This window comes from Pseudorca crassidens, chromosome 1 (genome assembly GCF_039906515.1).
Source record: "Pseudorca crassidens isolate mPseCra1 chromosome 1, mPseCra1.hap1, whole genome shotgun sequence".
Classification (NCBI taxonomy): Eukaryota; Metazoa; Chordata; class Mammalia; order Artiodactyla; family Delphinidae; genus Pseudorca; species Pseudorca crassidens.
The window spans coordinates 27467035-27492393 of record NC_090296.1 but is presented as its reverse complement, the minus strand read 5'-3'; the positions used below and the strand labels follow the sequence as shown (position 1 = coordinate 27492393).

At 40.4% G+C, this 25359-nt stretch overlaps 1 protein-coding gene across 16 annotated transcripts in view; it reads left to right on the top strand.

The window, feature by feature from the left end:
• TTLL5 (tubulin tyrosine ligase like 5) overlaps positions 1-25359 on the top strand; it is a 306516-nt gene that overhangs the window by 207783 nt on the left and 73374 nt on the right. For 15 of the 16 annotated variants that reach the window (XM_067729894.1, XM_067729939.1, XM_067729917.1 and 12 more), the window contains 2 exons: positions 1713-1908; positions 19530-19747. In XM_067729894.1, coding sequence (XP_067585995.1) covers positions 1713-1908; positions 19530-19747 — 414 coding nt within the window. Of the gene's footprint in view, positions 1-1712; positions 1909-19529; positions 19748-25359 lie in introns of those variants that run through there. The other variant, XM_067729997.1, reaches the window with a different exon arrangement.

Here is a 25359-nt window from a genome sequence, read left to right as displayed (position 1 = left end):
AAATGTCATACTAAAGAAAAGTTAATAAGCAAGCTCTGAGCTTTTTGGTACTGTCCTCCAGGAAGATTAGCTGAATGTGTGTAATTGTGCAACTGAACTGTGGGAGCCAAACTGTGGGAGGAGGTGAGCAAGGGATGTGACATATCAGAGGTGAGATTATGTGAGTAGAAAACCTTTCATCCGTGGACTTCAGAATATATTACACAGACTTTCCCTTAACTCTGTGTCTGGAAATCTCTTTGAGAGAGGTAGAGAAACCAAAGCAGAGACCCAAAATGACCAAGCTATGAGAGAGAGGTCCCCCCAGGCAAGAGAGGAGCGTAGGCTTCTGGCCTCAGAAGACATCCCACTTTGCTCCCTCCCACAGGGCTCTGTTGAGGTCACAAGGACCCAGGCTGTTAATAACCAGGCAGCCGTAGGTCAGGACTCAGGAAGGTTCTGTGTAAACTCACCCCATGTGTTGTTGCATCTCTGCCACTGAAATGACCATTAACACCAAAGGATATTTACAAAGGGAAGAATAACACGATGATTTAAATCACTATGAATATGTCTCTTGAATTAGGCACTGTTTTATTTCTCTAAGCACCATTCACCAAGGTTTTGGGATAAGGTTGTTCACTATGACACTCTTTGTGTTTCTTCTGTGTACAATTTTCTGGTCACTGTAACTCTAAAAAGAAAAAACCAAAAATACTAGGTAGTTAAAGAAGGTTCAGAGATGAATAGCCAAAATGTTAAGGAGATGGAAGGATTTCCAAATAAGACTGTTCTAAAAATAAATGGGGACCTTTTCAAAAAAACTGTGGTAAAATAATACATAATATAAAATTTACCATTTTTAAGTGTACAATTCAGAGGCATTTCATACGTTTACAGTGTTGTGCAACCGTCGCCACCATCCGTCTCCAAAACTTCTGTCATCATCCCAAGGTAAAACTCGACACCCATTAAACAATAACTCCCCATTCCCCTGTCTCCCCAGCCCCGGACAACCACCATTCTACTTTCTGTCTCCATGAATTTGACTATTCTAGGACAAATCATACAATATTTGCCCTTGTCTGGCTGACTTATTTCACTTAGCATAATGTCTTCAATGTGTGTAGGCTAAATGTCAACCTGGCTGGGGACCCTGATGAGATGAATTCAGAATAAGGAAAAATGTATCTTCTCACACCAGTTATGTTATCCCATGATATGGGGACATAAGCTCAAATACAAACACTTATTTTAAAAATTTAGGTACTTCACTGATGGGTGGCTAAGAAAAACCAAGACTCTTGCACAATTCACCCCTATAATTTTGAAGTTGATGTTTAGATAAGATGATTGTTCCTCTGTTCTTACCTTGAAATAACCTACCATCCTTCATTTGAAGCTCTCTGGGCTCCTCTTCGAGGTCCTTTTGACAATCACAGGGGAGTGAAATTGCTATTTTAATTATTTAACATTCAACAGATATTTTTGTGTGCTGAGCACATGCCAAGCCTTATGGCAAAGCGCTAGGAATAGAATGGAGAGCAGAGCAGCCCGCCTTTGTCTTCATGGAGCTGCGATTTCATAGGCAAGTCAGATAATTTATCCCACAAACAGATTTGTAACTCCAAACTGCTTTCAGTTCTATAAAGGAAAAATAACTGAAATATTTCTCTCCTTACCTTCATTGTTCACACAACCATTCTAAGAAATCTGCTTTCTTTTCTCTTCAGGAGCCTCCAAACAGGTGGCTTTGCCTGGGAGGGAGAGGTAAAGAACAACGCGTATAGCAAGGCTACAGGGGTGGTCCCGCAGCACAGGTGCCACTCCACAGTAGGCAGCTACCAACTCCATTTTGCCCTGCAACAACTTGAACAGCAAAAACTTCAGTCCCGGCAGCTTCTGGACCAGAGTCGAGCCCGGCACCAGGTAATTCAAGATAAGGCTTTTCCATGTGCTAATAATATCTTCCTTCTGTGGATTAAAAAAAAAAAAAAAACTTTTTTTTTTTTCATGAGAAATGTGGGGATAGTTTCTCAAAAGTTTACCAATGCCACCATGGCTTGAATGGTTCATGGGGAATCTACCCACGGGGAAGAAATGTTCTGAATCTACATTGGCTTTGTGGGAAAGTGATCTCGAACCAATTTTGACATTCTTTCTTTCATTTGAATGAATGTTCCTCCACAAAAATCTCTTTTGTAGTATTTACCCTTTCTGTTGCCTGATCTTAGTTCAGTAATTTCCCAAAGGGTCTAATTCCCAGATACCTAAAAGCTAGCATTTTAAAAATTTTTTTCTAAATGTACTACTTCCTTGCCTTCATTAACTTGATCTATTTAAGCACACATTAATCCTTTATGGCCTATCAAGATTTTCAAGGAATAAATAACTTTCAGGTTCTTATAGGAAATGGTCTTAATCTAGGTCGTTGGTCTTCTGGTTTAACAGTTTGTACATAGAACAACGTATACAAAAATGTAACAATAGACACAAAGATTCTTGTTGTAGTGGAACTTACACTCTACTGAAATATTAATTCCCTACTCACTGTCTATAAAATGACAAACTCCTGAGTATATGTGTAAGGGAATTATATAAGTATATTGCACTAGCGAATCAGTATGGCCCCAATTACAGAGAAAGGATGACTTCACAAAACAGTCAGGCCGTGAAGACTTAACTTTTTCCTGATAACTCAGGATCATCATTAGAATCAGTTACCGTGTTCTACATGTTCTGCTGGGCTGAATCCGTACTGATTCTGTGAGCTTCCCTGATACTTGGTTGTGTGAAGAAATAGCTTATATCAGCTTGATCTCTTGTCATTTGCTCTTATAAAAATGTAGTGTGCATTAGTGTGTGCAAAATTAATATTCACTCAAAGGCTAAGGTAATGTTCCCAAGTTTTTTTTTTCTTCTATATAAAACAGTTATCATCATGCTCTCTCTCTTTGTTTTTTCAAATGCCGTCCAGGTCCAGAGAAATTTTTATTTTTTTCAGTGTCATTCACCACTTGATCATCTTATCTGTGATAGTATAATCTGTATATTATATTAATTCATTGGAATTGAGAAGTCGTTAAGTGCAGGCATTTGTTTAAGGGTTTGTTTGTTTTTTTTTAATATTTATTTATTTATTTATTTGGCTGCGCCAGGTCTTAGTTGTGGCATGCTGGCTCTTCGTTGCAGCATGTGGGATCTTGTTCCAGGGACTGAACCCGGGCCACCTGTATTGGGAGCGCGGAGTCCTAATCACTGCACCACCAGAGAAGTCCCCAGGCATTTGTGAAGTAGCTTTTTAGGTCATTTTTACTGGAGAAAAATCCAGACTTCTTATCTGTAAAGCATGGAATATAGCATCATCACACTGCCCTCTGCCATGTAGAAATTTCCTTATTTAAATAGTCTTTGGGATAGCGGAGGCATTTAGGCCAGTTTGCAAACAAAAAAAAAATTTTTTTTTTTTTTTGGCCGTGCTGCACGGCTTGTGGGGATCTTAGTTCCCTGACGAGGGATCGGCAGTGAAAGCATGGAGTCTCAACCACTGGACCGCCAGGGAGTCCCCAAGAGCTTTATTTGGGGTCTTAAGGATTCCAATTCAAGAGACAGATTTGGGTAATACCAAAAGATTATTCCAAGGAAGAGAAAAAAGTCAGGGGCTTACAAAGGCAAAAGCCACAAGGTTGTTCAAGCATTATGATTGATCCTGATGCACGAAAGGAAATATTTATCCTTAAAGGACAGGCAGTTATGAGTTATTTTAGGGTAAGGGTCCAATAAATAAATAGGCTATCACAAGTTGGTTTAGAGTGTAAGGGTCCACTAAGTATCTTGAGTTTCTGGAACATTGGGCAGATGTTCTGGATTCCTATGTTAAGACAAGAAGTGGTCGAAGTTCAAATTCCATCCCTGCTGAGATGTGCAAAAGTCACACTTCCTCAATGGCCTCCTGGCTCCATTTTAGAGAGCCCTCTTAGCAATAACAACTCCATTTAAATTTTTCTTCCGCAGTATATCTTAGTTTTTTTTCAATCTGTGTAAATTTCTTAAAACTTTTTAAACTTCTGAACCCCCTGCCATTCAGATTACTTAAGAATGCCAACTTAATCAGACGCTGGATAGTGGAAATATATATAGCCTTATTCCCCTTGTTTGAGTATAATCTGTGGCTCTAATGCATCTAGGCAGTTGGTCCCTTTTAATGCTTCCATACCTTGAAATGGTGGATGATTAAAGAAAAAAAAAAAGGAGGTGGTTTGCAGAGCACTGAGGTTTTGAGGAAAGAGAGACAGTTTTGCTGATTTTCACTTTTAGAAACTGCTTCATTTATAAGTCCTTCTCATTCTTTTGATTAGCTTCCAGCAAGTCACATTCCTTTGAAAATTCAGAGTACTGCTATTCTTGTGTGGATTTTTTTTTTTTACTGAGGATTATACTGATTGAGTTTCACTGAACTATGAAGTATATGGAAAATATGTTTTTTAGAATCTGTCAGAATGCCTGTTTTAGGGAGGAGTCAGCACTCCCAAGAAGGGAGTTATCTCGTGTCTTCTGGAGAGGGAACAGAAAATCTTTTATCATAATTTTATATATGTTTATAACATCATTTTATTTTTTCCCCCATTCTAATCCACAGTTGACTTAGGTCAAAATGAGTAAGCGTGAAGCTTGGGACTGTGGGAGAGAGAGAAGGAAACTAAATTCTATTAGCTTGAAGAGTTTATAACTAATAAAATAGCAAATAAGATAGTAAGTGTTCTAACATGAAGAATAGTACCTTAGAGCGCTTTATTTCAGAGGACATTAAGAAACACTCCACAGAAGGAGCAAAGCCCTAATTAGATTTTTAAGCCTGTGTTTTTAGCTCACCTTGTGACTGTGCTAGACCTGACCCTTATAATTACAACCAAATGATCGCTTGAAACATGGTTTGCCTTCTCAGGATGTCCTATATGTCTGTCCTTGGGTTAACCCCTTTAGATAGAGGTGGTTTCTCTGATGAACTTCTTATGCTTTGGATTCAATTTTCTAAAGTGTAGGTAGGCATTGATATAACTAACAATTTGGTTAATTGCCTGTTTGAGAGCAGTGAGTAGAATTGAAATCTGATTTACCTAGTATCCATTCACAAGAGAGATGTGTTTATGGACCAGGACATTAAAAGGGGCCTTGTATTGTATTGTATTGTATTATATTATATTATATCATATCATATCATATCATACATGGACAGACAGTGCCTTTCATAGTGATCTCCTAAAAATATTGTTGGAAAAATAATCATGCAGCCTTTCTTGCATTACATGCAGAGGAAGTTCTCCATCCTTTCTGCACTTAGCCAGCTTTTTTTTTTAACTAATTAATTTATTTATTTTTTAGATAACTTTTTGTAGGTATTAATTTCAGGAGGAAAACTCTGATTCAGGATATGAGTTTTGAAATGGGCATCTCTAACCATTCATGCAGTGTAAGCTTTGATCCTCATTTCTGTCTAGCATTTCACTCATAAATCTAGGAATTTTCATGTACCGAATCACCCCTACAAAAGACTGGTCCTGTAGCATGGACCTGGGAGAGGAAAGTCACCTGGAGCCATTGGCGGAGGCTTCCAGGGCCAGAGGTACAAGGAAATAGGTGTGATCCAGTCCGTTTGATAGAGAGCATGATAAACAAAATAAGACAAAATTGAAACTATGAGCTTTTACACACTGATGGGTAAAACTAGCAATTTAAAAAAAAAAATCATTCTAAATCAGAGCAAGGGTCAGCAAGCTTTTTCTGTGAATGGTCATATAGTAAATATTTTAGGCCTTGCAGGCTGTACGTAGGGTCTGTGGTAACTACTCAGTTTTACCATGGTAGAATGAAAACAACCATAGACAACATGTAAATGAATGAGTGTGGCTGTTTTCCAATAAAACTTTATTTACAAAAAAGATGGCAGGCTGGATTTGGCCTGCAAGCCATAGTTTGCAGATCCTTGGCTTTGAGCAGCAGAACCCCTTGGAGGGTCTCTTAAAACACCGATTGCTTCCCTGACTCCATTTCTGATTCAGTAGGTTTAGGATGGGCCTCAATTATTTCCAAGTTCCCAGATGATGCTAAGCCTTTTCTTCTGGGGCCCGCACTTGGAGAACCATTAAGCTAGAGAGAAAGAGATTAGAAATGTCTCCCTTTTATTTGTCTTCTGTCTTTTGAAAGGGAGGCTGGATTTGTTAAAATTTAGTGTTGCCCTTATAAAATTTCAGGCAATCTTTTTTTTTATAGGAACTTTGTTTCCATCTTTTTCACTTCATCTACTACAGTTTCCTTATCAATAAGTTTCCAAACTTGAAAACTTCCTGTTCATTCTTCTTATCAAGGTACATTCTGCTCAGCAACCGCTACTCCCAGGATGCAAGTTTTATGATGGATGAGAGATAAATAATGGGACAGATTCCTCCCTCTTTGTTTTAGTAAGAATAGCTAACTCTTAATAAGCACTTACTGTGGTCCAAGCACTATTCCAGGTGCCTTACATGTATTAATTCATTTAAAATGAGTTCCAGGATAGTTGAGGAAATTGCAGGATCTTGGTATTCTAGGGATGGTACAGTGACTCTGTGTGTTGATACATCTGAATGTGTCTTCTCTCCGGTTTCCCTCATTGCTTTCCACTTCCTTCTCAGACTGGCTTCCTGCCCCTGAAGGAGAAGGATAAAAAACTTTTCTGTCAGCTGAATGGGGGGACTTTCTTGGGCAGCAGTGACTGCTGGTGACATCAGCATGAGTAGCTCTCCCTGCTGGGGTCTGTGAGGAGGGCTACACCGGCTCTGAGGCCTGACTGACCTGATTCTAATTGCCAACGCTGAGCTGATGTTATTCTTGGCCCAGGGCAGAGCGATTACTCAGTAGTTTCTGTTAAAGTGATCCTTTGTTAAACCTCTGCTCTCAACCCCCATCTCCTGCCCTCCCACTCTCTTCTCTACCTACTCCAGACTGAAAAAAGCCCCAAAAGCAGAAAAATTAAGGATATTTTGATGGCCAAGGAAGAACTGCTGAAATTTCTTTTAACAACAAAGGGGGAGAGAGGGGATTTTAAGTACATCTTAATTTTTCACTGGTTTCCAAAGCCCTTCAATTTTTAGTAGACTTAATTTTCAACATCATAAGGTAACTCAAGGTAGGAAAAAACCGTGCATCCTCAGCTCCTCTAATCCTTCCACTCTGTGCTTTACTTCCCCCATCCCAAGATGGCCAATTTCACCAGACTAACCCAGATTCGGTGAGGGGCAACAGAGACTAATGTCCCCAGACAAGCAGGGCAGCGGGGGCAGCTCAGTGTTCGCCTGAAGGGTCCTTTCCGTACAATAGCAGCATCTTGAGGGCCAAGTGTAATGAGCTTTTTGCTAACGGCCTGTGTGTGTGTGTGTGTGTGTGTGTGTGTGTGTGTGTGTGTGTGTGTGTGTGTGTGTGTGTGTGTGTGTGTGTGTGTGTGAGAGAGAGAGAGAGAGCATAGTCTCGCAGGTGTGGAAAGGATTCCCGTATAAACCCAGCCAAGTCTTGTTATTCTGCTCCTAAAAGTTCATTGCATGTGTCTAGAAAAATTCTGCCCCACCTGCAGCAGTGAATACTGTTTCTCCAGGCCTTCAGCTGCTGTGTGTTTGTGTTGTAGGGGAGGGGAAAGAAAGAGAAATTCAGCAGGCGCCGGGCTTTTCCAGGCAGCCAGCAATAACACGCTAGCCCCTCAGCGCGGCACAGGGAGAGCAGGCAAGCAGACTGGCTCTGCAGGGGGAGTCTTTTTACGTCTTTCCAAGGAGAGTACCTGGGAAGAAGGTTGGCTGGGGTGGGGGTGGGGGCGGGGTGGGCACGACCTCAGGCGTAGCTCCTGGAGCAGGTTGACTTGAACGTTCTAACATACTGCTGCTCTGTTTTTTTGTTTTCATTTGGTTTTGGGGTCTTTTGTTCAATTTTATATTTGCTTCTGACCTGTATCAGAAATTCATATAACACTTAGTTTATAGCTTGTTTATGATTATGATTTTCTTAGAACCATTTGATTTAGCAGATTTTGCCAAGCCAAACTCTTTTCTTCTTACCTAATGAAAAGACATTGAAAATACGTGAAATAATACATGTAAAACTACATTCAGCTGTTTAGAAATAGGCACTGTGGACAGGCTTTGCAGTCAGATAATCCTGTTTAAACCTGAACCCATAACCTGCGGCAGGTTATCTGAACTTCCCTGAACCTCGGTTTCTTTATCTCTAGTATGGTGATGATAATGTATATCTGTGGGTTTTCATGAGGATTATATTCCTCAGGGTGTTACCATGTGCCAAGCACTGAACCTGGAGTGTCATTTGTGTTATCACAGTGAATCTTCACAGCTGCCCTCTTATTAGCCCCATTTTCCAGATATAAAAACAGAGCATCACTTATGTGACTTTCCCAGGCTCACAAAAGTAATAAATGGAAGAGCTGGTGTTTTGGAATCCAGGGGTGTCAGCCTCCGGCATCCTAGCTCTTGGCTATCATGCGCTATACTACCTCTCTGACAATATTCAGGCGTTCAATAACTAATAGTTATATGTATTGTTACATACATTTTATTTTTATTTATTATTATTATTTTTTTAATTTATGTATTTATTTTATTTATTTAGTTTTGGCTGCGTTGGGTCTTCCTTGCTGCGTGCGTGCTTTCTCTAGTTGTGGTGAGCGGGGGCTACTCTTCGTTGCGGTTCGCAGGTTTCTCATTGCGGTGGCTTTTCTTGTTGCGGAGCATGGGCTCTAGGCACGCGGGCTTCAGTAGCTGTGGCTTGCGGGCTCTAGAGCACAGGCTCAGTAATTGTGGCGCACGGGCTTTGTTGCTCCGCAGCATGTGGGAACTTCCCGGACCAGGGCTTGAACCCTTGTCCTCTGCATTGGCAGGCGGATTCTTAACCCACCAGGGAAGCCCTACATACATTTTAAATTGCAATTCATGCGTTCGACAAGTACATCGACAAGTACATATTGACACCTATAAAACTGTATTTGAAAAGTTAATCTCAGGTATCTTAACTAGTCTCCTACTAGTCAGATACACTGTTGCAAAAGAAAAGGTTTACTAAACTTTTATCCCAGTTACCTCAAATTCTTAAAGAGATGTCTTAATAAGGTCTTCCGGGACTTAAAACTCTTAGAAATGCCCATACTCTGTGCTCCCTTGTGCTTTTGTTATTTAGGAGCAGTGTCAGGAATCACTGAGTCTTGTAGAATCCTGAAATATGTTCTAGAAGTTTGGAGATTCAGGGCATGTGTGTGGGTTGTTATTGATAACATAGGAATTATCTCTTCAATAATCACTTCATCCTTTCAACCCTGTTGTTGTCATTGGTCATACTGTTTAATTTTGTTTCTATGATGGTGTTTTTGAGAATACTGTCAGGAAACACAACAGGTGTCTACCAATGTGAATAACACAGATTGACACTTTTGCATGATTAATATTATGCTTGCTTTTTCAATACCATAGAAATCTGATTTTTTTTTTAAATTTATTTTTGGTTGCATCGGGTCTTAGTTGCAGAGTGCGGGCTTCTCTCTAGTTGTGGTGCGCAGGCCCTAGAGCGCGTGGTCTCAGTAGTTGCAGTATGCGGGCCTAGTTGCACCGCAGCATGTGGGATCTTAGTTCCCCAACCAGGGATCGAACCCTGCATTGGAAGGCAGATTCTTAACCACTGGACCACCAGGGAAGTCCCCAGAAATCTGATTCTTAATGCATTATTTCAATATAAACATCAGTTCATTATGCTGATTCCTTACTACTAGTAATAGAAGTCCCCTGGTTACCACCAGGGTGTTTTCTAAGCTGTTGCTAGAGTAGGGTCTCTCTGGAATCTTGGAGGGAGGAAGGTGAAGGCAGTGAAATGGGTGTACAGTGAGTGCCTCTTGTATGCTAGATATAGTATTATATCCATTCCACTGATGAGGAAACTGTTGCTCAGAAAGTTTAAGTAACTTACACAAGGTTGCCCAGCTGGCTTATTGCAGTTGTAATAGCTAAGCCAGGTCAGAGGCTTCCAAAGCCCTATTCCACTCTACCTCCCTCCCCCTTGAGTAAGTGACTCTTCATTTTCTTCTTGTTTTATACATTTATCATCAGTCAGAGAAGACATTCCAATTTTATTGTTGCTGCTGCTATACACCCATACACACAAGTATAAAAGAAAAGGTCAACACAATGAATCAAAATTCAGAACTCCACTTGGTTGTAGGTTTGTTAAGAGGCAGCTCTTCACCTACCAGCTGCTTGGGATCGACCTTGTTTGTTGTATATCCTTAAAATGTGGTTTCGCTACAGCTGCCTGGTGGCCAGTTTCATTCCCTCCCCTCACTCTGTGACCTGTGGCTTTTTTCTGTTTGTCTGTGGGCATATGAGGGACTCACAGCAGTAACTTTGCGTGAGATGATGAAAGACCTCATCTTTAAATGTAAAGAACCCCACCCATCTGCAATGGATGCAGCCACAGGAAAAAACTTATCAGGTATATATGACAGCAAAGTCTGTGTAAGATGAACAACAGGTCAATATGTGATATTCTGAGCCAAGTAAAACAAACTAAACATTTGAAGACAAAGACAAGTTAGATATTTATAAACTCTGAATTTAAAGTTGTAAAGAACTCAGACATTGCCTTGTCTAATTATTTCATTTTACTTATCAGACGATGTAAGACACAAACATTATTAGGAGAACAAGGGCCTTACTAAAACTACTAGTAAGTAAAAGATAAAAGAGACAATTGAAAATGAGGCTATGAGTTATTTTTTTTTTAACCAATTGAACTCTCAATCTGGGGTCATTGCTGATCTTTTGAAGTTACCTTTATTTATATATTATACACGCACAGACTCACATACGCATACACTTACATATTTTAACTTTCAAAAGAAGTAACAAAGATTTGCTTACACACAATTTTTTTTCAACCTTTTCTTCCTGGAGTAAAGTCAGGGAAATCTCTGTCTTTTAAATGCGTCTGGTGAAAATTGGACACATTGCTAAGTTTGCTTTAGATTTGCTTTGGAAGGGAGATTTGATTTCAGTGGATTTGCTTTAAAAAGGGAGTCAGCATAGCATAAATGAGGAAGGCAGTGTAGTACAGTAGGGCTGTGAAATCAGATTCCTCCGACGACTTGGATCTCACTTACTACTTGGTAGCTTTGCCATCATGCACAAATTACGGAACCTTTTTGTGCTCTGGTTGCTTCTTCTGTGTATGGAGGTGATGATGGGACCCACCTCAAATGATTGGGAACATGCTATAACATGTAAAGCACTTAGAGCAATGCTAACCATGATAAAAGCTCAATAAAAATTCATTTCTCTTATTATTATGTATTACTTTTTTTCCATTGTGGTAAAAAACACATAACATAAATTTACCCTCTTAACAATTTTTGTGAATTGTACAGTATTGTTAACTATATGCACATTGTTGTACAACAGATTACTAAAACTTTTACATCTTGCATGACTGAGTCTCTGTATGCATTGAACAGCTCCGTTTCCCCCTCCCCTCAGCCCCTGGCATCCACCATTCTGCTTTGTGTTTCTATGAGTTTGATTGCTTTAGATACCTCATATCAGTGGAATCATGTTGTATTTGTTTTTTAGTGGCTGGTTTATTTCACTTAGCATAATGTCCTGAAGTTTCATCCATTGTAACTTATGCAGGATTTCTTTCTTTTTTAAGGCTGAGTGATGCTCTATCACATGTATATACATTTTCTTTATCCATTCATCAGGTGATGGGCATTTAGATTGCTTCCACATCTTAGCTATTGCATTATAATTTCAATTTGGGGTTTTAGTTAAACCCCCTGTGCCAGAAGCAGAAATTGGTTTAAATGATATTCAAGAAGGTGGTTTAGGAGAAGTTCAAGGCTCGTAAAATATTAATTAGCTACACCTTTTTAAACTAATATTTACTTGTTTGGACAGCTGAAAATTATAGCAAATTAATTTCACAATTGCTAGAGAGAGATGTGAGGAGAAAGAATGATTAATAGTACCATGGTAAAACGATTAAAAGAATATGTTTGTCCAAAGGCATAAATGTCTTATAAACGTTAAAAAAAAAAAGGAGAAACAGCATTAGCATCAAATTATGAGCCAGCTTTCCATGGGACACGTAGTATTTCCTTATAATAATCAAGGAAAGGTAAGGGAATTATTCTCCCAAACATACTGACAGAAATGTATTTGGTACAGCCTTTACAGAGGGCAGTTTGAGAATATGTATAAAAAAGACAAAGAAGAAGCAGCCTTCTGATCTAGCCCTTCTACTTCAAGGAAATTACTTTAAGGAAATGATCTGGTATATGTCAAAAGATATAAAAAATAACATGATGTTTATCACAACAGTATTCTTAAATAGCAAAATGAACTGGTGACAGCCTTACTATGTGTGTGGTTTCACAATGGAAGTATAAGATTTTAGGGGGCCTACTTTTTCCCACTTAAAAATGTTTTAGGAACTTATTTCCTTAATTGCAAATATAGATCTACTGTGTCAGTTTATAGCATTCTACTATTGGTGATTGGTTAAGTAAATTATGATAAACCATGATAGAAAATACACAGCCATTAAAAACAATCATCTAGATCTACCCTTATATATATGAAAAAATGCTCAAGATAGATATTTGAATGAAAAAAAAGTCTCCAAAACATCAAATATCATATGCCATTTTTGTAAGCCCATGGAAATGCATGTATATACAAAGAAAATAAGTGACTATACACAGAAAAAAGTCTGAATGTTACCAGAGGTTATCTCTGAGAGTAGAATTCGAAATGACTTTTTTTTTTTTTTTTTTTTTTTTGCGGTACGCGGGTCCCTCACTGTCGTGCCCTCTCCCATTTGCGGAGCACAGGCTCCGGACGCACAGGCTCAGCGGTCATGGCTCATGGGCCCAGCAGCTCCGCAGCATGTGGGATCTTCCCGGACCGGGGTGCAAACCCGTGTCCCCTGCATCAGCAGGTGGACTCTCAACCACTGTGCCACTAGGGAAGCCCCGAAATGACTTTTAAAACTTTTCCTTTTTGTAATGAACGTGTTTCAAAAAAACAAAAAACCTTTGGTCTGCCAAATATTGCTGGGCATTGTGAGAGAAAGAAATAGAAAGCAAAGCAGAGTCTACAGTCATAGGAGTCTAAATTTGCCATCAGACTATGAGCCTCTACCGATGTATGACTATTAGTTCTGTTGTCAGAATGGGGGGTGGGCCTGTAGTGAGGAAATGTCATCCATGTGATGTCTTAGGGCTAGTTTCACTGGGTTTTCTGATCACGGGCTGCAGCCCTGGCCTTAGCCAGCTGCCTCATAGTTGGACTTCTTTGGTTGTAACACACACCTAGCCCAAGATCTGTTCAAGTGTCTCAATGCTATTGAAAACCCAACTCAGAGACACTGCTGGTATCTTTGGTTTGCGTACATGCAGGAGTCTGAGGCATGTAAGTATATTTGAGTATCTGTTTTTAATGGCCTGCATTGTTTCTCAGATGTTAGAAGGTACAGTTGATTTAGGGGCTGCCTGAAGCACAGTGTTTTCAGTTGGTTGGTGAATAATAGTTTCTTCTAAATTGTTCTGTCCACGTAAGCACCTATATTCACATCCTTTAGAATAGGTGATTTGCACTAGTAAGAGCCTTCTTTCCTAGTTGCTATAGGAGAAGTAGCTTCTTCATTTGTTTTAGAAGTGAAAGGGAATGCCACAGGACTTCCAATCTCTTTGGCATCTCAAAGTCCTGTCTTAGGTGCTTGTGTCCTCAGTCTCTCTGTGTATGAACGGGAGCATCTTCAGGGTTTCTGCCCCATCCCTGTCGAGGTCCTAGCATTGCCTAGTGCCTTGTTGCAGTACCGGAAGTTGTATTCTTTCTCTTGCTCGGCTTTCAATCTTGTTCCAGCTGACAAACATTGTGAATGGAAGACAGCCAAGAACTGCATGCAGGGTGGGACAAAGGCCTTTTGGAAGCTTGCTTTTGCCAAAATAGAAACAGCTACCCTCACCCTCACCCTGGCCCTGAGCTTTTTACAGCATCATACGGTTGCACAAAAGACGAAATGTGTTCTTTGCATTGAACAGCTCTCGGCCTGGTTGTAGCAGGATGAGCGCTTAGCACCTTACCTGCTCAGGAAGATATACCATCCCAGTACTTGAGCTGCCAGAACTAGAAGTGGCTTTGTATGCTACATAATGGGAACTTTATCCAAGTTACAATAAAAATCTCATATGGGGAGAATAATGCCCCAAATGTTTGGTCTTCTGATATCAGAGTAAAAGGGGTACAAAGAGACATTAACCCCGCTCAATAGAGGTTAACATTTACCTGCTTCATCCCCCTTAATTTTCAAAAAAATGAATTAGAGAGTTATTGATATTTCACCGCAGGGAGGCATCCAGCTCTACTCCATCACCAAGAAGCCTGAGTAAAGGCTAAAAGGGGTGTTTCTCTGGAAGGAATTAAAACACACACACACACACACACACAAACACACTCCCAGAATTTAATCTCTGAACAGTGTTATCTTTCTAGTAAGAGAGCTCAGATCTTGCTTCCCTGTGACCTTCCAAGTTTCAGTCTGTGTTCTGTCTATCAGAAATTCCTCCTTCCCACCCACGAGTACCCTTCTGTTGTGGGAGAAGGAGGGCCTTTCCAGTCTTTTGTCTGTGGCCAAGCCAACGCTCAAACTGTGGTTTTCTCTGAGTCTCCTTGCTGAGGCATTGCTGTTTCCCACACCCAATAAGGAAGCAAAGGGCTTGTGCTTGTTGACCAGGTCTTATACAGCTGGTGCTTATACAGTTCTCACATTCCCAGGACATTGACTGATGACGGTGCAGCCCCCATCCCTGGGTTAACCCACAAGTGCAGAGTGCTAATACTGTATATCCAAACCTCACATTTTTTAGAAATTATATGGAGAGAACTTTATATAATTCTTCTGCTTATTTTTGAATGAATATCAGGACAAAACAGTTCATACAATCTGTCATTGGTAGAGTTGTAGGATTAGGGCCAATACAGGCTACGGGGTGTACCTGGGGAGGCTGATTTCTGCCAGTAGTCTAAAAACATCTATTTATATGTCTGCCTTTAACATTACCTGAATACTTTCCTGGTTTGCTTCTTAATCAGATTTGATTACTTTAATCTCATTCCACTTAGTCTTGGCTTTGGTGAAACACCTGGGGACTTGTCCACATTACTGACTTTTGGGAGTTTTGGATGGCATAGAGTTGTAATAATTTCATTACCCATTCAGTATATGAGCATATGATCACCAAACAACAAATGAGAACCTGGAAGCTTTTTACTGTATTTGGAAAAAGTATCTGCTTTTTTGAGATGCAGCACATGTTACATTGAGGCTGAAACAAGCTTGACTCTTTGGTAGATTGAGAATCATATCTCAGCTCAGTTAGGGTTCCACTTGGCTGCATGTAATAGGGCACCCCCCACACACACACCCATGGCTTAAACAAGTTAGAGGTTTATTTTCTTTCCCCAGTATAGTCAGAAATCTAGAGCTAGGTGCTCCTAAAGTCCGTGGTGCTATCAGGAACCCGTGCTCCTCCTGTCTTTCTCCTCTGCGGTCCGTTAACAAGTAACTTCCACCCTATGGAAGTTACCTGTGCCTGTCCACCTCTAGGTAGATATCCATGTTTTGGGTGGGGAGAAGAAGAGCAGTAAAGGGCAAAAGTTGTGCACCAACCAACCCAGTCTGCCCCCTTTAAAGAGCTTTCCCAGAACCCGTACCTGGAAACTTCTGTTTACAACTCAGAACTAGGTCACATGGTTATCTCAAGGTACAGGAGAGATTGGGAAATGTAATTTTTTAGCTGGGCACACATTATTACCCAAACAAAATCAGGGCAGTTTTATTGGGAAGAAAGGAAGAATTATTAGTACCCAAGCAAGTGAGTCTCCTAAGCAATAAATTCTTCTGATTTATTTTATTTTGTGTTTTGAGATAAAGACTGATCTTATTACTTATGGAACATTGGTGTCTAAGGTCCTGCCACAAAATTTGCATCTAGGAAGGTGAATTTATTTTTGTTTGGGGTCTATAGAAGGGCTTACTTACATTTTGTGGCTGAGTATAAGTTGAACACATACCACGCTAGGCACTATTCAAACTCCAGAGAATGGTCCTATTACAAGATTACATCTCTATGTAAACACAAACTTGCCTATTTTCTTGTATAGGAATTTAACTGATGCTTAAAAAAAAAATCAATAGTTGGTATAATGTGAGTTGGTTTTTTTTTCCATTCATGTTGTAAATGCTTATTAAGCACCTTTTATGCACAAGGCATTCTACTAGGCAGTTAGTGAAACAAAAATTAATCAGATATAAATCCAGGCATTTCCAGTATGAATTGTTCAGAAGCAGAAAAAAGTACATATATAAGTGCCTGTAATACAAGGTAGAATGTGCTAAATGTGATAAGACACATACAAATACATTTTTATAAGCATTTAGAAGAGGGAAAGATCATTTCTGCCAAAGAGAATTGAGTAAATATGAGCTGGGGAACCTACACATATGTTTTCACTTTAAGAGTTTGTTTTTGCAGCTAGTGAGCATCATTATAAGACTAGAAAACTATGTTGAAAAACGTAGAACCAACTACCATTCACAAGTCATTACAGATAAGCACTTACATATCAGCCCGTCCTTTGGTTCCTCAGTAAAAGGCAGTAGTTTGGGAAGGAAGGGAGCATTTCAGTTTCTACTGTGTGCCTGGCACTTTGATTTATTTCAAGAAACCTTTCCTGAGTGCCTGGGCTACATTTACTTATGTGATCTTCATTTAATCCCCAACAATCCAGCCAAGTGATTATAATTGTTTTATGAGGAAGCTAAAGCTCAGAGAGGTTAAGTAACTTGAAAAGGCCACCCAGTGTATAAGTGACAGAGCCTGCATTTGAGCCCAAGCACATTTGGCTGCAGAGCCATGCTCCTTTCCACTTACCTGAGTGTCTCCTTTTTGCTGATGACCTAATCTGGTTTTGTAGCCATAGTAAGTGTTGAACAGTCACTTCCTTCTTCAACCCAGTCTAATGGCAAGTCCTAGAACGAGCTGCCTGAAACTTGGTTTTCATTTCGATACTTTGATTTGTACTCAGAAAGTTAATCTGTTACCTGCTCAAATCTTGTTAGAACTTGACTTCCTTTTGACTTTTCAATAATTGATTTTTGTAATAAATAACTACATATAGATGGTACAAAATTCAAAAAGGTACAAATGATATATAGTAAAAAATTAGTTTCCCTCTCCCCCTGACCCCTAGCTAACAGTTCTTTTCCATGGAGGATGCCAGTTATTTTTAAGTGCCTTTCAAAATTGTTCTGTGCAGATACCAACATTGTATCTATGTTTGTGTGTGTGTATTGGCATATAAATGTATGTTTGTATGTATTCTTTTTTACTCACGTAGAAGCTTACTATACTCACTGTTCTGATCTTGCTCTTTTTATTCATCTTTTTATTTGTATTTAGATGTCCCAGGAAGATTTTTTAACAAAAGAAAAACTCAATGAATTTGAAATACGGTTGTCACCAGGGCAACATGTATCGAATAGATGTTCTTACTGATGGCAGTTCCGTCACAGTGTGAAAAATCTAACTCAGTAAAGAATGTTTTTATTTCCAAGAGCATTTCACTAACAGTGGTTTTCCTCCTCTACTACTCATCCAGTGAACGTGTTTATGGATGGTCGACATAGGCCTCTTCAGCCCCCATTCTGAGTTCTGGTCTTCTCCCCACCCTGAATGAGGCATCTTTCAAGCACTCTTCAGTCTAAGCTCACTTATTGGGAGGAAGTGGTGAAAATAGAAGCCTAGGTTAGCCCTCTCCTGCCTCCCTCCTTCCTCCCAGTTGAATCTCTCCCACAGATTCTGAGGCCCTCAGATATGGAAACAGTGCTTGAAAGGAGTGGGTTTGTTTTTGAGCCAGTCCCCACAAGCTGGCCTCTGCTGCACCCCTTGGTTTCTGCAGATCACCCAACCCCTCGCCTCCCCCACTCCCATGTACACCCCCATGTACACACTCTGCAGCCCCGGGCTCCTGGCTTTGCCCCTGGGCTCAGGTCTTCCTCAGCTCCCCTTCTGTGGTCAGAGATAGAGGCAAGCGAACAGCTCTTCAGTTCCCTTTCGGGTGGTTTCCAGAGACGGGGAACATCTCAGTCCAGTTGGTCTGTGTGAAAAAGCCCCAATCCTCCACCTCTGAAATCACTGTGCTCTTTGTCAAGCCTCTCAGCCAAACACATTCCCTCCACACAAGACCCCCTCCCTGATCCCCACTCATACCTGCCCAGCCCGGAGCCCTTGGACACAGTTTCCTGAAATGGGACCTTCCAAGGCATGAGTATAGAAGGGTTGGTTAACATTTATTTACTAAAGCTACCCAGTTTGTCTCTTATATCTTAAAAAATAAGTTTACCTGGTGAAGTTCACCTAAAAGGTGAATGTAAGAGCATCTGAACTTATTCCTTTAGGCCTTGCCATGAGGAAATGACATTTCTTCCATGCCTCTTAAAATGTCGTGCCTACAAATAGGTATCAGTTGCCAGAAATCCTTTTAATAAAAAGTCCTACGTATTTTGTCAATTATACTATTTTCCTCCTAATATTATTTTACATTTAAAGCTTTTATGAAGCAATGCATATTGAAAGCAGTGTTAACACAATTGAAGAATCAGGAACAAAATTTGGGACACAAAAAAACTATTTCTAATGGGGTGAATTAAGCTGTAAGAGTTTTTTTAAGCCTCTCCCTGAGGAAGTGTACAATTAAATACATCCTTACTGCAGGTACATGTTGGTGTTTGTGACATCTAGATGGTTTTTAGGTCATTATTTAATAGTTGTAGGCTTACCCTCTGAGCGAAAATACCCTTGTTTTGCTCTGGTATTTGTATATAGTAACTACTATTCATGTAGTAATTTTACTTTGAAAGTGTTTTCAAGTGTAGTTTTATGTTAATCTTTAGGTCATCAAGGTGTTACCACGCCACACTGGCTCCTTCCCTTTCCTCCAAGGTACGAACCTTCTAGAGGAGTTCAGAGTTCTGGGAGTGGGCTGGAATTGAGTCAGGCTTCAAGTCACTTTTGTTCTGTGCTGTATTTCTAGTACTCGATACCCAGCAAGAGGCATTCATTAAATACTTGTTGACTTTAACAATGAAGGGATACTAAGACTGAGAGAGACCAAATGCTTCTCTAGTTCACGCGTATGGACAATACATAGTACCCAGCCGCCCTGAGTCCTACTCCAGTGTACTTTCAGCAAGATAATCTCAACTCTCTGCTAAAAGAGATTTTCCTTCCCTGAACCTAAACCTGCATTGGCTTTATTGGAGGAGAAGTTTTTCCTTAAAAATTACTTAATTTTAACGGTTTCCCATTTCCTTTTGTCCCACCTCAGGATTGCAAACCAGTTACTGACTTACAGCAAACTAATTCGCGAAGGGCATCTCCATCTTTCTTTTTTTTCTTTTTCTCGTAGGTGATCTTTGGCAGCCAGACACTACCTAACTCCAATTTATGGACAATAAATAACGGTGCAGCTTGCAGAATTTCAAGCGCCACAGCTAGTGGCCAGAAGCCAACCACTCTGCCACAAACAGTGGTGCCGGCTCCAAGCTCTTCCTCTTCCCTGGTCCCCAAACCCCCGTCCAATCACAAACAAGTCCTCAGAAAGGCAGCATCCCAGAGGGCTTCCAAGTAAGTTTTCAGTAATCTTCTGTTCAGTTTCTTCTGAGTTGTGTCAATTCTATGCAAACAGTACTCTCTATTTCTGGAGGCTCGAGAGTTTGTGCTGAAATGTTGAAAAGAACACCTGATGGGGAATAAAGGCTAACTGGTTCTCAGCCCCTGGCTACAAATTAGAATCACCTGGGGAGCTATTGTAACATGGCCAATGTCCAGGCTGTGTCCTGTGGGAGGGGCAGGCACTGCTCTTTTATGTTCCCCAGTGGTTGTGATGAGTGCTGCCACCGGCAGGGTTCAGGGTCATTGCTAACTAACTCTTCTGGCCCCTAGCAGGAACCTCAGTCAGACAGTGCACTGGGTAACAGTGCTGAACTGTGGGCTTGGAGGGAGGAAATGAAAACTTCCTCCTGGATGTGTTTTTCTTTTGGTCATTCTACAGAGTTAGATCTTTTCATATATATTTCAGATAAAATGCAATACTCTTCCCTCACCCCCACCCTTGTTTCTTCATTTTTAGGCATTTGAAAGGGAAGACATAGGATTGGGATTTCATTAGAGGGATTAACTTCATTGACCTTAGTCATCAGGCTCTGTGTAGCAACAATGTTTCTAATACCTTTTGTCATCTACCTGTTTTACCTCAAAAAAGACATTTCCGTACCTGAATCACGTTTTTTAGGTCACGTCCTTCACTGTACCTCCAGCCATCTTCCCTAGTAAACCAGAAATGGACTGGTAAAAGGAGTGCTGGTTCTAACAGCCCCTCTCCATTTAAAATTGGGGAACTTATCAAAGATGTCTGGAAGAGGCAGGCATTCCCTGATGGACAAAGGCCTAGAGGAGGTTTGTGCATTTCTCTTGTTCTCATTGAGGCTCCCCATTCATTTGTCCTTCACAAAATCAGTTTTAGTTGTAAGAAGGAATCCTAGGGCATAGAAAAAGCAGTTAGTGTTTTTCCCCCCTTGGATAATGAATCAAATTCTGGATTTGGATCGAAAACAATCCCTCGTGGTTGTTTTAATAGTATTGCTGCCATTATTCATTTATCCAACAAACGTTTATTCAGTGCCTACCAAGTGCCAAGCACTGTTCTAAGAATAACAGGCATCGTAATGACTTTATAGAACTATCTGGAGCAGTAGGAGAGGGCAGTGGGAAGGCTGCAGTTCGTGGTTGAGAGCCAATAGCACGATCAGAAGGATGTATGGTCCCTCACCCTAGAAAGAATAGCCTTGAATCCTTAAGAGTGCAGCCTCTGGAGCCAGCCTGCCTGTGTCCCATCCCACCCACCCCCCCTACACACACACACACACACACACACACACACACACACACACACACTTTATTAACGTGAGATCTTCCACAAGTTACAAATCACTTAAACTCTTGACTTCAGTTTCCTTATTTGTGAAGTGGGGATAACAAAGTGTATTTGCTTCATAGGACAGTTGATAAATATTAGCAGACTTAACATCTGTAAAGTACATAGCACAAGACCTAGTACACTTAAGAACTCAGTAAGCCTTAGTAACCATTATAAGCATTCCAAAACCACACTTTCATTCCCAGGTTTGAGAAGCCCACAGTTAGGTGGGAATATCAGTGAGTTGGATATGAATGTTGAATTTGCCAGTGTGCTCCTCGTTTGTGGCTGTTCCAATCATTGCTGAGATGGCCCGTGGTGCCCCTGTGGCTAGTCTGCTGGTGGAGAGGGGGGCTTCGTCAGCAGGCAGCAGGGCTGGACATTCGAGGACCCCACTCACTGCCCTGAACTCACTGCTGGCAGGAGAGCACTTCAGGCTTCTGAGATGGAATTGCAGCTCTATGGACAAACTTTGCTTTGCTGCATTTTTGCGGTTTCTTCTCTCTGACGGGCAGGAGTGTGGGAAAACCGGAAGCAGCTCAGCACCAAAAAAGCACAGAAGAGGGGGGGAAGCAAGATTTCTTCAGAATTTAAGAAATATAATCCAAGTATCAAAAGGCATGCTATGAGGCGTTGTTCCAGGAAATAGTTTCCAATTTGCCTTTAAAACTCTAGCACAAGTCTCTGAAGCTAAACAAGTTAGCACTAATGGAGACCTGAACATCCTTTCCCTTATATGTAAACTGCCGTGAGGCCCCTGCTGTTTTCAATGTGCTTCCGACTCTTAGGAAAAAGAATAGCATTGTTTTTCTCTGAACTGACTCAATGAAAAGTTCCCCCTAGGAAGTATCTAGATAAAGTTTTTAAAAATAATCTTTTTATTTAAGACAGAAAAGCTGTCAAGATAGTACACATAAAGATAAATAAACCCAGTTTTCCCCACGGTTAACATCCTATACTGCCATGGTACATTTGAAGACTGCCATACTAAGAAACTGTCATCAGTACATTACTATGAACTAAACTCCATACTGTATTTGGATTGATGAAGTTATTTTTAATCTAGAGAAACCTTTCATGGCTCCCGAAATCAGGATCCTGAGTATCAGTCGATACACTACTCTTATTGTTCTGAAGTAATTCTTGTTCCTAGCAAGCGTAGTAAGTTACTTAACATCTGTGGGACTCAGTTTCCTATTTAAAATAGGGATAATAATAGTACCTGCCTCATGGGGTTTTTAAGAGAAATAAATGAATTAATGAATGTCAAGCACAAATACAGTGCCTGGTACATAATAAATGCTAAATAAATGTTAGGTATTATGGTTAATACTAAGTTGGCACTTCAAGAAATTTTCATGTAATTTTTTACTTTCTTCCTGCAAGATGTGTTGCTTCATTTGCTCGGAGCTTATTGAGGCCTTTATTCGGGCTCAGTTCAGATTAATCAGGAACCCTCAGTTATGACTGGAGGGAGATACAGAGTCACACTCAGGAATGCCATAGTTGTCCCAAGAGACACAGCTAATGAGAAGTCGTGATGAGCTTTTGACCGTGCCAAGCCCTGTGTTTTTGGTTGAACTTCAGGCTTCTCCTAGCACAGCAGTTGGCACTGGACAAATATAGAAGCAATTTCCAAGAGCATCAAAGTTTCCACATCCTAGAGGGTTGAGTCTAGAGAACAATGGAACATAAAAGATGGAATGTCGTTTGGATTTTGGTGCAAAGGGAATTGAGAATCAGAACAGTGGGGTCCTGTTTCTTTATGATAGTAGTCAGGTCACTTTTCCTCTAAAGGTTTCAGCTTCCCATCTGTAAAACAAAACCCACTGTCCCCACTGAATAATTAACCAAAATAACCTGTTTTCAGTCTATTCTGTTGAAAGATTTTTAATGAACACGTTTGTTTTTTAATATTGATGCTTTACGGCCATTTTCCTCATCCTTTCTTGGCCCAACAGTTCTTTGTTACAGTTCTCAAATTCATATATTTATATTTCCTTTAGCTAAATCTCACTTGTCAATTCTGTGAAGAGAGTGGTTTAGAATTTTTTTTTACCTTTTCCATGGTGCCAATACCCTTTTTTGATTTTCCTCTTTAATGTTTGTAACATTTCATAATTTAGTACCAACTTCAGATCCTCCTTTCAAAACTATTTGTGGTATTTCTTCCAAGCAGTCAGCTGAACTAGGAAGGATGACAGCCTGTGAACAACTGCATGCATATGAACTGTTCCTTCCTTGTAAAAGACCTCTTTTTTTTCCAGAGCCAGAATCACACTCTCCAGGAAATATGGAGAAAGAAACCTGAGATGATTAAAGTTTGCCAGGGAGGTGGGCAAAACTCATAGACTAGAGATGAATTTGGAAGGGCAGGGTCAAAGCTGTTGACCTTGGGACTTCTCTGAAGAAAGAAAACTGTATGAGAAACACCAGACTTAACACATTTTTGACCGGAGACGTATTACGGCCACAGGCATTAGTTTCTGCAAAAATCCCCCAGTCAATAATGTGTTAACTAAAGGACTTTTCTTTAAATAGCTGGGGTTACCTTTCCTTGCCAGGTTTTAGGATATCCTGCCTCAGGGTGACCTCAGTAGAAATTGAAGTCAACTGCCGTTCAGTGTCAGCACCCAGGACAGTGGTGTTTGCTAAAGGCTGCTAGGGAGTAGGAAGGAGGAAAGCAATCGAGAGCCCGGGAGCATGTTAAACCAAATACCAGTTAATGTGACTGGAACATTTGGTGATGTCAGCAATGTGCTGGAGGTGCTCAGAGGTTAATGTCAGAAAAATATAAAAATAAGGATCAGGAAAAAAATATGCTATATCTTTTTAACATATGAGTCATTAACAGGAGGCAAAGTGATCAGGAGTTACAATGGTCCTAAAGTAGGGTCTTGATGTGAGTACTGGAGATGTCATATTATAGGTTAACCATCTTCTCTCAGCCTTTCAGCCTTTTATTATGTGTAGTTTCAAGAAATATAATTGAATCTGTAGCATATCCATCCTTAAATATAAAATTTCTAAATTATGCATTTCCCAAATATATAATTATAGACTTTCAGTGCTGGAAGATAAAGGCCTGGATGAAGGCACAATGTCGGGCTTCGGGTGTAGCAAGATATACAGATGGTCTGTGGCAGAACCAAAGCCAGAATTCATATCCTCCACTGTGCTAACCCCATACTCTTCTCAGTAGACCACTGATTTCAGACCCCTCCCCCACCCCCCCCACCAGTCCATTCACATCCATTCTGTACAGCAAGTGGCAGATTAATCATCCTAAAATACTGCCTTTGGGAAAATGCAGTGTCAGCACTTAGGAACTCACTTCCGTTCCTTTCCACGCCAGTTTTACCACTTAAGTGGCCAATGAAATACGCAAGAGGAGGAAGAATTAGTGTCACCCTCATACTGCGGTGTTGGGGAAATGTCTGTTAGATGTAGCACAAGAAGGATTGCATAGAACAACAACATCGAGGGCTTTATATACTGCCTGTCTATGGGAGTGCAGTGTAGGAAAATACTGGGAGCCCTGGAATACACCAGACAATGCCCTCTCACTCTAAGGGGTAGGCCTGGGGCTAGAAAGAGCTAAGGGCCCGTTGAGGAGTCACCACTTAGACTCCCTTTCCTCTACCAGGCCTCAGCGTTTGGACCTCAGTGGTGGCATTAGGAGATCTTAGGAATTGGTTTGGGCATGACGACGATGACATCAGTCAGAGAACTAGGTACTAGTAATCACTTCTAACCAAAAGTTGCCATTGGGATATGTATGGTCCAGTGGGGAGAGAAATACGTGAGAGTCATAGAATGATGATCTTCCTTTGGTGATTCATACTTAGGTAATTTAAATTAAAATCTTACTTCTCATTCCTGCTTGCTGGGATGTTAAAATGGTAATATAAATGTTGGGTATTTCCCATCTCTCACTTCCCTTCTTTCTTATCTGATTATGAAAATCCCTTTTTTAAAGGTTTGGACAGAAACTTAAAATAGCCTTTGATAGAATTCCTATCAGTTTCTCTGTAATCCTCTGTCCTTATTAGCAAACTTAGACTTTCTTCTCCGAGGATGAGCAAATATTTTAAAATCTTGGGGCCTGGGAGTAGATAGTATAGCTTAAAAGAAAGCTCCGTGGAGCAGATTCAGAGGAGCTGCCAACCTCCAAAATAAGTTTAATCAAGAAAGAAAACAACATTTTAGAAAATCCCTAATGTGCATTGGTGTGTAGAGCTAGAAAAATCTATCTAAGAGA